Raw genomic sequence first — 14080 nt, 5'->3', positions numbered from 1 at the left:
CATAAGAGTCATAATTACAGAGCATTTATGTTTTATAAAAATCAGAGGTCAAAGATATCAAGTGTCAATGTTCTAGGTCCTTAACATTAAACATTAGTTTTTAAAGACCTCATTGCCTTATATTTATTTCTAACTCAGTATAGAATGTATTGTCCCTTGTCTAAAAGAAGGACTTATTGTTAAATTGACGTAATGTAAACTTTGGTTTTCAAGCTCACATTAAATAGACTGATAACTTTTTTTATAATTTTCTAAAATAAGCTACCTATTTTATGCATAGTACAAATTAAATTCCTCTCAAATCTGCTTCAGAGAGAAAAAGATCTTTCCACCATCATATTTAATTTCTTTATATCTTGTGCTCATTAAATTCAGAAGTTAATAGTACATAAATAATACATGGCTTTTACTTTATGAATTACATGTAGAGTATACACATTTAAAAGCTTATAGGGAAAATGAGAACACACACACACACACACACACACAACAACAACAACAACCTGGTAAACCAGCTATGGAAACCCAATCTGTTTCTTTTCCTTTATATAGCTGAAGATCTAGTGATCTTTAGTACCTTGAGAATTTAATTTAAAAACAAATATGGTATCATATGGTTTTTATGTATTTAAATTCGTCTAACTCGATGAATGGTATTTCCATCCTATTTCTTACATTTGTATTTTCTTTCCTCAGCGGCTTACACATAATGACGAGACTCCTGTAGCTGATGCAGCAAAGCTGTACTGGGTATTTGTGAGAACTCAGCATTCGGGAATTCTTGGTGTAATGCTCACAGTGCTCATTTACATCCTGCTATTCATTATTTCTTCTTTAATTTTCTATTTGTGTTGTCTCAGGTAAGGTGTTTCAATCCTCTTGGTTCTTAAGTGTGTTCAGCCTCCAGTCTTATTGTGCAGTGAGGTTGTGAGAATATGGTTAAAGAAGAGAAGTTAGAACCACGTCTACATGTCTAAGATAGAAATGTCCCTGGTTGGGGCACCTGGGTGGCTCAGTTGGTTACGTGTCTGCTTTCATCTCAGGTCATGATCCCAGGGTCCTGGGATTGCTCAGGCCCTGGGCTCCTCCTTGCTCAGCAGGGAGCCGGCTTTTCCCTCTCCCTCTGCCCCTCCCTGTCCCATTCTTGCTGTCTCATGTGTTCTCTCCCTTTCTCTCTCTCAAATACATAAATAGAATCCTAAAATAAATAAATAAATATATATATATATATATATAATTTTTAAAAAAAGAAAGAGAAAGAAATGCCATTGGTTATATATAACATCTATCATGAAGACTGGCTGAGAAATGAATCAACTTTTGGGGAAACATTTTCTCCGTAATAGAGAAATTTTTCTGTAAAGCATTATACTGGTTTCTTCAAACTAGCGGCCAACAAGAAACAAGGAGTTGTTAATCCCTTGATATCCAATAATATCCTGACAAATTTCCCAGGAAGCTTATGTAAAATTCTTTTTCTCTCTTCCTTCTAATCTTCCTTCCCATTCTTCCCACCCCTGCCAAATCACTAAAAGAATCATCCTTCAGCTTTGATCCTTAATATTGTAGGGTTTTGTTTTCCAGGTCACTCACTTAGCAAGCAAGGTGTGTGTGTGTGAGGAAAAATGAGAAAAGTAACAAATTCTAGGCAGTGTAAAAAGTGCTAGGAAGACTTTTTACTCTGTTGATAGTTCCCTTTGCTTTGCAGAAGCTTTTGATTTTGAAATAGTCCCGCTTGTTCAGTTTTGCTTTTGTTGCCGGTATTTCTAAAAGCCATGGATAGGAGTATCCATGAAATCATTGGCAAAACCAATGTCCTGAAATAGTCTCCTTGTGTTTTTTAATAGAATTTTTAGTTTCAGGTCTTATATTTAAGTCTTTAATCCACTTTGAGTTGATTTTTGTGTGTGTTATAAGGGTTTATTTTCATTCCTTTGCATGTGGATATCCAGTTTTCTCAGCACCATTTGTTGAAAAGACCATCCTTTTTTCCATTTTATATTTTTGGCACCCTTGCTGAAGATCGATTGACTGTATATGCATGGATTTCTTTCTGGGCTCTCTAGTCTATTCTGTTGGTCTATTTGTCTGTATTTATTGCTAATAACATACTGTTTTAAGTAGATCTGCAATATAATCCAACAACTCCACTTCTAGAAATTTACTTAATCAGGATTTCAAAGAGACATGAGCATTCCCATGTTCATTACAGCATTATTCACAATAGCCAAGATGTAGAAACAACCTAAATGTTCATCAACAGATGAATGGATAAAAAAAACGTGGTAGATACACATGATGGAATATTATTCAGGTTTGAAAAAGAAGGACATCTTGCAATATGTGGCAACATAAACATTGGGGACATTATGCTAAATGAATTAAACCAGTTACAGAAGGACAAACACTCCATGTTTCAACTTACATGAAGTATCTCAAATAGCCAAAGTCAGAGAAGCATAGTGTGGAATGGTGTTTGTCAGGGTCTAAGGGAAGGGGGAAATAGACAATAGCTTTTCAACAGACATAGTTTCAATTACGCCAGATGATTGAGTTCTGAGATCTGCTGTACAACACCGTGCCTGTAATTGACAGTACTGTATTATTTACTTAAAGAATTGTTAAAAGAATAAATTTTAAATGCTCTTACCATAATTAAAAAAAGAAGTGCTAGGAAGAGGTCAACACAAAAGTCTCTAAGAGCATAGAGAAAAGGAATCAATTCAGGTCTGGAGGAGGATTGGGGTAGCATCCAAACACATTGGTTGAAATACAACCCTTGAGTAATTTTCAAAGTTTTAATATAATCTCAGTGGAAGATAAATAGAGGGAAGAAAGTTCCTGGGCAAAGGGAAGGTGTATGAAACCATATGATCCTGAGAAATTATGACATATTTGGCCACTCAAAAATATTTTAATATGGCTGGAGTATAGGATATGGGGCAATGGCAGTTGACTAAGATATGATTAGAAGTGTAGTCAAGGAATAGATGATAAATGTCTTGATATCATGTTGTGGAGCTTGAATTTGTTGGTAAAGTGAAAAAACTGAAAGATTTTCAATAACTTTAATTTTACGAAGATCACTCTACTAATAGAAGGGAAAGTGTATTTAATAGTGGTCAGGTTGAAAGCAGGAAAATCTAGTTACAAAGCCATTTCAATAGTCTAGGCAGCACGTCAAGTGCCTTCACTAAAAAGAAGGACACAGGAAATGGATATGGCATATCGAAGAGATAGTTGACATACATAGAACTTTTGACTTGTTGGAAATTGAAGGTGAAGGAAGGAATGACATTTAGTATAACCTTAAGTTTTGGAATTGGGCATCCATGGGAGGATGGTAGTAGCATTATCATAGACAGAGATTACATGGAGAACAAATATTTTTTTTTCAATACAATCAAGAAAGATTTATTAACTTCTAATGTAGCATTAGGTTTGCTTTAACATTTTGAAAAATACTGCAAAATCATTTCTTATAAACAACATTTCTATTGTTATCTACTTCTTTAAAGAAGAATAATATTAACATTGTAACTTGTATGAATTTAAAATTTTGAGCTCCTGTAAAGGAATGGCAAAAAGGGAAATACATTGATTACATGTAACAGAGAAGAAAGTTACATTTTTACAAAAGTCATATTTTTGGGCAGTAAATTATAAGAGAAGTTTCTTATATAAGACCTTTTAAGATGGCATTGACAATGATTTATAACAAATGTAGAAACAATTTTTATCTGGTTCTTTCTTTTTTTATACTTTTTTATTTTTTATTAACATCTTATGTATTATTAGCCCCAGGGGTACAGGTCTGTGAATTGCAAGGTTTATACACTTCACAGTACTCACCATAGCACATACCCTGCCCAATGTCCATAACCCAACCACCCTCCCCTACCCCTCTGTTGCCAGCAACCCTCATTTGTTTTGTGAGATTGAGAGTCTCTTATGGTTTGTCTCCCTCCCGTTTCATTTTTTCCTTCCCTACCCTCAAATCCCCAAGTTGACTCTCAAAGTCTTCATATCAGAGAGATCATATGATAATTGTCTTTCTCTGATTGACTTATTTCACTCAGCATAATACCCTCTAGTTCCATCCATGTCATTGCAAATGGCAAGATTTCATTTCTTTTGGTGGCTACATAGTGAGAATAAATATTTAGAAGAGATAGTTAGTGAGTTAAATTTTCATTCCTATTGACCGTAAGATATCTTTGATATTGTCAAGGGAAAAGACACCATAAGAAAGTGGATAGGTGAGTCTAGAGCTCAGGCAAAACACAGAGACAGTTAATTCATGTGGAAGAAGTCTTGAGTTTCATTGATTTGTTGAGTAAGAGGTTCAATTGCAAGGGACTGGTGAAGGACAAGGGCATAGAGTTAGGACTTACTGACTTTTTTATACACAAAGCTATGCTATACATGGAAAATGCCTATAAAAAGTATTTTTTTAAAAAGAGTGTTTAAGAGTGCCTGGGTGGCTCAGACTGTTAGGTGTCTGACTCTTGGATTCAGCTCAGGTCATGATCTCACCATCTGGGATAGAGCCCCACCGGGGGCTCCATGGCAAGTATGCAGTCCCCTTCAGGTTCTCTCTCCCTCTGACTCTGCTCTTGTCCCCACTACATGAGGATGCTCTCTCTCTCTCTTTCTCTCTCTCTCTAAATTAAGTAAATAAAATCTTTTTAAGAATAGTGGTTTTTAAGCATGGGTTTGTTTTGAATATATTTGTATGCATATGAAAATTCTAAAATGGAGAAAAACACTGTAAATGGTTAACCAAGTGAGGATAAATGCACAAGGAGGTCTCTGAAGACATGAGGTAGAGAACATATGGAGACAAACCCAGGATTTAGGGGAAAAAATCCTGTCCCTTGAGGTGATAAGGAAAGAAATAAGGTTGAGGCAAAAGCATGGAGGTTTGTGGCAGGGCACTGAGGGAGTTTGCATATGATAGCCAATATAATTTTCTGTGAAATGGGAGGTGAGCACATTCCTCGATTCTTCCTTCTTTAGACCTATAACAAAGTTGCAGTGATGTTACAATTGCTTTTTTGGGGAAGGAAAGACTTTCCTGATCATTCAGTTTTCATTTGACCACTAAGTTGTCCTGCAGCCCTCTAGGCAAAGATGTTCATTTGCTAGATTTCAGACATGTTCTTGTGGAACATGGTAAGGATGATGCATATGGGTAGATCTTATAAGAGGCTTTACATGAAGCATGACTCAATTATTTAAAATGACTAGGGTTCCTTGGGAATTTAAAGAAATAAAATAGTACATTATGTATGATTTTGGAAGCTTAGACTTCCAAAGGATTAAAAAATTATCAGATAATGTTATATACCATTTATTACAACATCAGTACATCTCTTCTCACTTAAAATAAGGTGAGTGTTTGCAACCATGCATTTCTTTGTCCAAGGTTCACATTTTTATTATCAAGATTACTTGTAAAATATGAAAAAGGAAGCATAGAATTTATGCACCAAGTAACTGGGATTTAATATTTTGCTACCTAAAACAAATGATGGTTTGCTTTAAAATACAACAGAAGGATTATCTCACAAGAAAGCATGGACAGGAGGAGTGAGAAGCTCTGTCATGGATGGAAAAATGATTAGGGAAAAGCAAAGACAGATGAAGTGTCCATACATCATAAAGAATGAGCCTGAAGAAGTCCAGGAGGGATAAACAAGTTTTGTGCAGTATCTCAGCATAGCCCTTCACTGTCTTCCATGCTTATCCTGTCCAATCAGAGCTAGATATGCTCAGTAACCCAGGTTTTGCTAGTGCTTTAGAAGCAGATGCTCTTTAAATGTCTTTAGGTTACGATAGAGATAAAGTAATCTCCCACAGGGAAAATACCTGTATTTTTTGTATGCATAAAGTCATTCTAATATGTCAGCTGAAAGATCTCTTTACTGATGTTTGCACAACATTACTCTCTAAAATGGTGAGCTGAGTGGCTCTGTTCTCTACAAAGCACTACCACCAACAGAGGCATCTGGTCAGTGATGTGGGGTTTGCTCTGGCATAAAAGTAGGCAAAGAGTACAGAAATCCTAAGAACTCATCTTTATGAAAGATGCCAGTATGGATTTGTGTGTGTTGACTGATTTAGGTTAGCATTCTTAGTCCAAATATTAAGACAACAATCCGAAGTCTCCTGGGCTTTTGGATCAGTCCTGTCAAAACATGTGATAACATGGCTAGTATTATAGGAACACAAAGGAGATCAAGTCTGCTCTGCAGGCTGTTAACAGAGAATTTTGTCTAGCTCTGGGCCCCGGAAGCTCTACATTGACTGATTGGATCTTATTCCTCCAAGAGCCTGAGTAATTTATTGCTGAAGGGTTTCTACTAGAAAAATTCTCACTCCCCATAGTTCTAGTAGGAACTTTGACCTGTATGAGGAAGTTCTTGACCTGAGTGTAATTATCTGAACTGAATTTTATAGCTTAAAAAAAAAAATTACTCTTTTAAATGTTTTTTCCTTAATATAGGAAGAATATGTTATTTAGGAAAAAAAGGGAAACTACAGAAGAGAGTCAAAAAATCAATTTAAAAACACAAATAACGTCATCATCTAGAAAAAGCATTGTTAATCATTTGGTAAATTTATTCCGATTTTTTCCCATGTGTATTTATTTTTACAAAATTGTAATTATTCTGTAAGAATAATTTCATATGTTGATTCTAAACAATAATACTGTATGATAAATACTTTCATATTCTTTACTTACTTCAGGAAAATTTAATGCCCTCACACTATTTTATACCAGAGAAGCAGTATAAAATATTTCAATATTTCTTTATTCCTGGATAATAGATTGTTTCTCTTTTTTGTGCATTTTATAAATAATTCTGATGAACGTCTTAAGACTCAGGGTCTTGTTCATGTTTTAGATTATTTTTGAGGAGTATCCTAGAGACCCAGAAATACTGTTTCAGACAATATGATGTCTCGAAGACATTAGATAAATATTGCAAAATTGTGTTTTAGAGAAGCTGAATTTATGCTTCTATAGAAGTGAAAGGAGTATCTGACCAACTCGTGTTCACATCATGTGATAACTTCTCTTTTAAATCTCATAGAAGACATGGGATCTCATCCTTTTCTAAAGGTTCATTCCTCTGTTTCTAGTTACTAGATATTCTTAGGATGCTTATCATTCACTCATTTGTATTTCCTCTTTGTGAATTGCCTTCTAAATGTCCCTTTGGTTTTCTTTCTATGAGTATTTAAATGTGTTTCTTACTGAATTATAGGGGTTTTATATGTATTTTAGTAGTAACCCTTCTGTCATGTTTTAATGGATGTTTTCTCCATTTGACAATTAACTTTTAAGTGTATTTTTGATTTTTTAGGAAAACAGATACTATAGGGGTGCCTGGATGGTTCAGCTGGTAGAGCATGTAACTCTTATCTTGGGGTTGTGAGTTTGAGCCCCACATTGGATGTAAAGATTACTTAGAAAAATAGGCATTATAATTCATATACAGTAAAGCCTTTTGATAATTAGACTTATTTAAAGAGATCTTAAATTAAAAAAAAAATCCTTCCTCATTCAGAAATGTTTTAACTATTTACTTCTAATTTATGAATTTGGAATTGATTCCACTCCCACCTTTACTTCAGCGAATAGAGGGATCTCTTTCTGCGCTCCCCGCCCCCAGACCCCATCTGTAGCTGCAAGAAGCTGGGTCAAAGATTTTCTGAACATTTCCTGATACGATATTCTCTAGTAATATCATACAGATATTACAGTAAGTCTAAGTCATTAACTTGCTGTAAGTAAGTCTAAGTCATTAACCAGTCATTTGACAAATTGGCTTTTTCTGATATCTCTAAGATAGAAGAGAGTGAAATGGTCTACCACAACTTCTATTTTCATTTGGAACTGGTGGGAAAGGAGGCATGTGAGGTTTGACCAATGGCAGGCTGGTGTCAAGAAGGTAAATGTACTTGGATGAAGTGTCAGGTACATATTGTCTTATTGATACAGTCCAAATCCCTGACATGGGCTTCTTTTAGGCCACCAGAATGAGAAATTGCCTTTCCCACTTCCATGTAAATATCCACATTTGATAGGGTAGATAATGTGAAGGAACCAGTACTTCTCTGTCAGGATCCTGCATAGTCGATAAAATTCTCACACTTGCTAGTAAAATAATTGAACAAAAAACCAAATACTTAAACACAAAGAACAACTATTTTGCTTTGCTTCCACAAAACAATGAGGATTACACGTGGAAAAAATGGTACCTCAAACTCTCCTACCACGTATTTAAAATGTTACATAACATGAAACTCTGGACTGTGGAGAGCAAAGTCGCCAACTCTAGAATTCACCATTGTCTTTTCTGTACCCAGAAAAGCGTCCAGAACACAATAGACATGGAACAAATGTTTGTTCAATTAAAACCATGAATAAATAGAGGAAAATATTTTCTTAATGATGAAGACAGACCCCTTTCAAATAAAATATGGCTCACAGGCTGTCTGTCCAAATGACTCTACACATCCCTTTCATTTTGAATGCTCCACTAGAATATAATGAAGAATTGTGAGAAAAAAAAAATACATGAAGTTCCTATATATGTTAATCTAATGCATCCAAGTGATTAGAATAGATTTTAAATTTGAACTCCTTGGCAACACCCAGTGCAATGCAGTGCAATTACAGTGCAATGCAGAAGGAGGAGTCTAAGAGAGTCACAGTGATGTGCAAAACATTTAAGCACTGTATGCAAAAAATAATCCAGAGGACCCAGGGAAGTGCTAAACATAGATACACAATACTTTGTCACTCCTGTTTTGCCAGTTCTCTGCTCTGACTTGGTGTTTCTAAAGCTCAATTCCACTTGCCCCAAACTTTGTTCTCTACCACCCTCTCCAAGTAGTCTTTTCTTTTTAACCATCTGATGGTAGAAGTGCCTCAGCCCTTCATCTGGCTTAAGTGCTGAAGCAACACATTTTTGGGGGGTGAGGGGGCCATTCACATGGATCATGAGACCAGGACCTCTTATCAGCCTGGTGCTTTCCCAGTGGCCAAGACACCTCACAGCTAAATTTGATTTGAGAAAATGCGGCCATAGTTTTTCTGGTTCACCTTACTCTTTCTAGTTTGGGTTTTCCTGTAAAACTAATCTGCGTACATAACCCGGGTCAATACCCTCATGGATATAAAAAACTAGGAACTGGAAAAGCTGACCCTTGTGGCCATTAGAATGAACAAATGAACAACAAAGCGGAGAATTTTAACTCTGATTTATGATTGGATCTCACAGTCGTCTCAGAATGTCCAAGGACAGGGTTCAGAAAAACTTCCATCATATGCCATATAAATTAGAATACTGGAGGTTCTACGGAGGTGTTTAATATTTTCCTTTCAGTTCCTAAATGGTAATTTCTGCTGTTTCCTGAGAATTTCTTGCATGTTAAGCCCTTATTTGAATATAGTATGAGATTACTTCACTTAATCCTGATAATTCAGGACTCCTTAACATGGGTCTCCTTTTCATACATGAAGAACCAACCCTTAGTGACTTTTGGTAATTTGCCTAAGATTTCACGGTAGGCCCAGGGCACAGCTGATACCCATATGCAGGCTTCATAACTTCAGAAACTGCAATCAGTATTACTTGTACATAATATTCTTTATTGTTTTTTAAAGATTTTACTTATTTTTTTGTTTATTTGAGAGAAAAAGAGAGCATGAGCTGGGGTAAGAGCAGAGGGAGAGGAACAAGCAAATTCTGCACTGAGCATGGAGCTGATGCAGGGCTCAATCCCACAACTGTGAGATCATGACCTGAGCCGAAATCAAGAGCCAGAGGTTAGCCAGCTCAGCCACCCAGGTGTCCCCATATTTCTTCTTCTTCTTCTTCTTCTTTTTTTTTTTTTGAACAATGAAATTACTCAAAGTTCATATTTGTGGTTGATTTTCACCTAATGAATGGATGTGATGTCGTGGCGTGATACCTGGATTTAAGACTGGCCTGGCTTGAATTTTGGCTCTGTCACTTACTAGTTGGGTTTCATTTGGCAATAGCTGTACCATTATGATTCTTTCCTTATTTTTAAAATGTATATAGTAGTGGCGCCTGGGTGGCTCAGTGGGTTAAAGCCTCTGCCTTCAGCTCAGGTCATGATCTCAGGGTCCTGGGATCGAGCCCCGAATCGGGCTCTCTGCTCAGCAGGGAGCCTGCTTCCTCCTCTCTTTCTCTGCCTCCCTCTCTGCCTACTTGTGATCTCTGTCTGTCAAATAAATAAATAAAATCTTTAAAAAAATAAACAAATAAATGTATATAGTAAATAGAGTAAAACTTTGTTTTTTAAATTCCACATATGAGTGAAATCATATGGAAATTGTCTTTCTCAGTCTAACTTATTTCCCTTAACAATGTACACTCTAGATCCATCCATGTTGTTGCAAATGACATGATTTTATCCTTCTCTATAGCTGCGTAATATATGTATGTGTGTACACACACACACACACAACACACACACACACACACACACACACACACACACACACACAGTTTTTGTCTTCCCATTCATCTATGAATGGACACTTGAGTTGCTTCCACATTTTGGCTATTGTAAATAATGCCGCAGTAAATATGGGGGTCACATATCTCTTCAAATTAGTGTTTTCATTTTCTTTGGGTAAATACCCAGTAGTTGAATTATTGCATCAAGAAAACAAAGGAATAAACAAACAGACAAAAAGCAGAATCAGACCCGTTAAATACAGAGAACTCGCGGATGGTTGTCCAAAGGAAGGGGTTGTGGTGAACGTGGGCAAAATAGGTGAAGGGGAGTGAGAGACACAGACTTCCCATTATAGAATGAATAAGTCATGGGAATAAAGGGCACAGCACAGGGAATACAGTGGATGATACTGCAATAGCGATGTATGGTGACAGATGGTGGTGACAGTTGCAGTGAGCATAGAATAAAATATAAAACAGTCACATCACGATCGTGTACACCTAAAACTAATGTAACATTGTGTGTCAATAACAATCAAAAATATTTTTAGAAAAAAAAAAGAATAAAACTTCAATCTGCTCCTTGGGAATGAATGAGTTGATTTAAATTGTATATTTCTAACAGGTTCATATTTTAGGCAGCTCAGTTTAGTACTTTTTAATTTTTCCCCCCCTAAGATTTTATTTATTTATTTAACTAGAAAGAGAGAGAGAGGGACTGGGGGGAGGAGCAAAAGGAGATAATCACCAGCAGACAACACAGGGCTCAGTAACAGGACCCTGAGACCATGACCTGAGCCAAAAAGAGAGTTGGATGTTCAACCGACTGAGCCACCAAGGCATCCCAGCTCAGTTTAGTTCTAGAATTCGGTTCTTTCAAGGCAAACATGAATTTAATTAAACAATTTAGAACTTTCAGTTAACTTTGACAACTCCATGTATATATATATAAATGTCAATGCAACTTCAAAAATTGACATTCTGAAAAGAAATTCATGGTCTTCTTCTCCAAATCACTTCAGTTAGGGTTCCTGGGCTCAGAAAATGCCAAGATCACCCATCCAGTGCTGAGAGAGAAAGAAGGAAGGAAGGAAGGAAGGAAGGATCAAGAAAGAAAGAATGAATCAAGAAAGGAAGGGAGGAAGGAAGGAAGGAAAGAAGGGGGGACATAGGAAGGAGGGACAGAGGAAGGAGGGAAGAGAGAGGGAGGAGGGAAGGGGGAGAGGGAGAAAGAAACCTGGCATCTGTCCTCAAATCCATCCTCTCCATCACCCTCCACACTCCCTTGCTTTCCAGGTTCTGGCAATGGCTTAGCTCTTGAATTTGTCCATCTTGTTCTATCCATAGGATCTTTTCTCTGTCCAATGTGCCCTGATCTCTCCTGTGACTCACTGTAGCATTAGCCTTTCAACCAACCTCTATCTATGCTCTTTTGTTCCTTTTAATCTATTTCCTCACTATAACCAGAAAGATTTTTAATTAAAAAGTATCAATCACTTCTTGCCTTAAATCCATACAATGGCTTCCGATTGCTCTCACATTAAAAGCTCTTTCGACCTGGGTGGGACCCACGTTCTTTACATTATACTCCTGTAACACTCTGCTTTCCTTGTCATGTCATTCTGTCCTCTTCCTGCCAGCTGCAGGTCCCCATGAAGGCTCCTCGGTACCCCCTTCCTGTCCCCTTCCCTACTGCTTGCACTTACTAAGTATGTGGCATTTGGTACGCAAGGGGGAATATTTGTTGACTGAGATAAGGAATTAATGAGGAGTGAGTGAAGAGGATAATTGTCCCCTTACAAACATGAGACCAAACGTATTCTGAAGGCTATATACTTCATTAAACCTACAGTAGAGCTATCTCTGGAAATGGAGGTGGAGGCGTTCATAACTACTACCCATTACGTGCACATTTTTATTTCTGAATTTCTTTTTCCTTTTCTTAAAATTACTTTCCCTCTCCATTTTATTACTTTTTTATTTTAGTTTGTATTTCTCTTTTCCTCTATTTAGTATAATTTCAAACCAAAGCCATTTGAATTTCAGTTAGAATTAAACAGAATGGTGAGTATTCAAGTGTTTCTAGAAAACCCGCAAAAGCTTTTTTCATACATACAAGAACTTCAGTGTCATACATCTCACCTAAAATATTCCACAAGTCTGCTAATTTCACATGAGTTTTGGCAAGTGTAAGCTGTTTCAGACCTTTACCTGGAGCATTGTAATGTACTTAGACCAGTAGCAAGTAACTTTATCAATAAGCATTGACTATGATCTCTGTAAAGCCAAACTGCTAAACTCATTTTGTTATTTTTAGATTTAGGAAGAAGCAATCATAATTTATATGTATATATATATATATTTTTTCTTTTGGAGCTAGTTTAAGTTATAGACTCCATCCTTTTCATGACCCTTAAAATACTGTATTAACTAAATGTTCACACTTGTCCTTTTTAGCTTTAAAAGAAATGTCACATCCTAGGTTTCTGTAAATGACCCACATTCAGATGTGAACCAAACATAATAGCTTCTGCCATTCACCAAGCAATGAATTGCTTCAAATGTAGGACACAGGGCAGAGGACTTTGTAAATTACTTTGTTTCATTGGTCGTCATCAGAACCTGTGGCATAATATGTGACCTATTTCTACAAACAATAATGCCTATGGCTTTGCAGACAGGTGCAATACAGTTTCTCTTTTAATTACATTTTGAAGAAATAATTTAAAAATGTAAAATTTTCAGACACTTTGAATAATTGTATTTTTAAAAGAAATCCAAATTTGTAACCATCATCATGTAATGATATAGATTATCATAAAATATTAGCTTTTTATTAACTAGGAACTCAAAACCTATAAAATGCAAAAATAGCATAATGAACTTGGATATTTTTCTCCTAATGTCACTAATTGTTGAAATGTTTCCATGTTTGGTTTTTCTTTCTCTTCTCATCTAATACGTTTAGTATCTTTAATTTTATATAAATCAATCTGATCTTTATACACACACACACCCAAAATAGCAAAAAAAGGCATGGGAATACATGTACGTCTAACTGTGTGTTATTTCTTATCTATTTGAGAATAACAAACTTTCATAACTAAATATGATCATAGGAAGTTTAAATTTAATTTTTATTAATTGGCTCCAATGTTGTTTCCACGTAGAAAAGAGTCTATTGCTTTCATCAATGTCTATCAATTCCAGTTTGTTTATGAAATAATTATTTTAATTTTTTATAAATAAATACATTTGATATGAATAATAAAATTTATAAATAAATTAAATTTAATTACAAAATATATTGAAAATATTTTGACATTGTATGTCTTTATAGAAATTTTCTTAACATTTAATTGGACCTCACTTTCTAAAGAGAGCCAGAAAAATAAAGTTCAATAGATTTGCACCATCTTTGATCAGTATGGTCTCCCTCACATTCCAAAATGATAAAATAACTCACTTTTGGGTAAATGTTATATTGCTTGACTTGAATTACATAATTATGAACACTTAATTTATTTTTAAAATTTTGCTCATATAACCATAGACTATTTTCTCTTTTTTTTTTT

At 35.7% G+C, this 14080-nt stretch overlaps 1 protein-coding gene across 1 annotated transcript in view; it reads left to right on the top strand.

Moving 5' to 3' along the window:
* LOC132018527 (uncharacterized) overlaps nt 1–14080 on the top strand; it is a gene marked incomplete at its 5' end in the record, with an annotated part of 292774 nt that overhangs the window by 215065 nt on the left and 63629 nt on the right. The window contains one exon of the mRNA XM_059401496.1: nt 697–860. Coding sequence (XP_059257479.1) covers nt 697–860 — 164 coding nt within the window. The remainder of the gene's footprint in view (nt 1–696; nt 861–14080) is intronic.

Source organism: Mustela nigripes, chromosome 5 (genome assembly GCF_022355385.1).
Source record: "Mustela nigripes isolate SB6536 chromosome 5, MUSNIG.SB6536, whole genome shotgun sequence".
Lineage (NCBI taxonomy): Eukaryota > Metazoa > Chordata > Mammalia > Carnivora > Mustelidae > Mustela > Mustela nigripes.
This window is presented reverse-complemented; position numbering and strand designations above follow the sequence as displayed.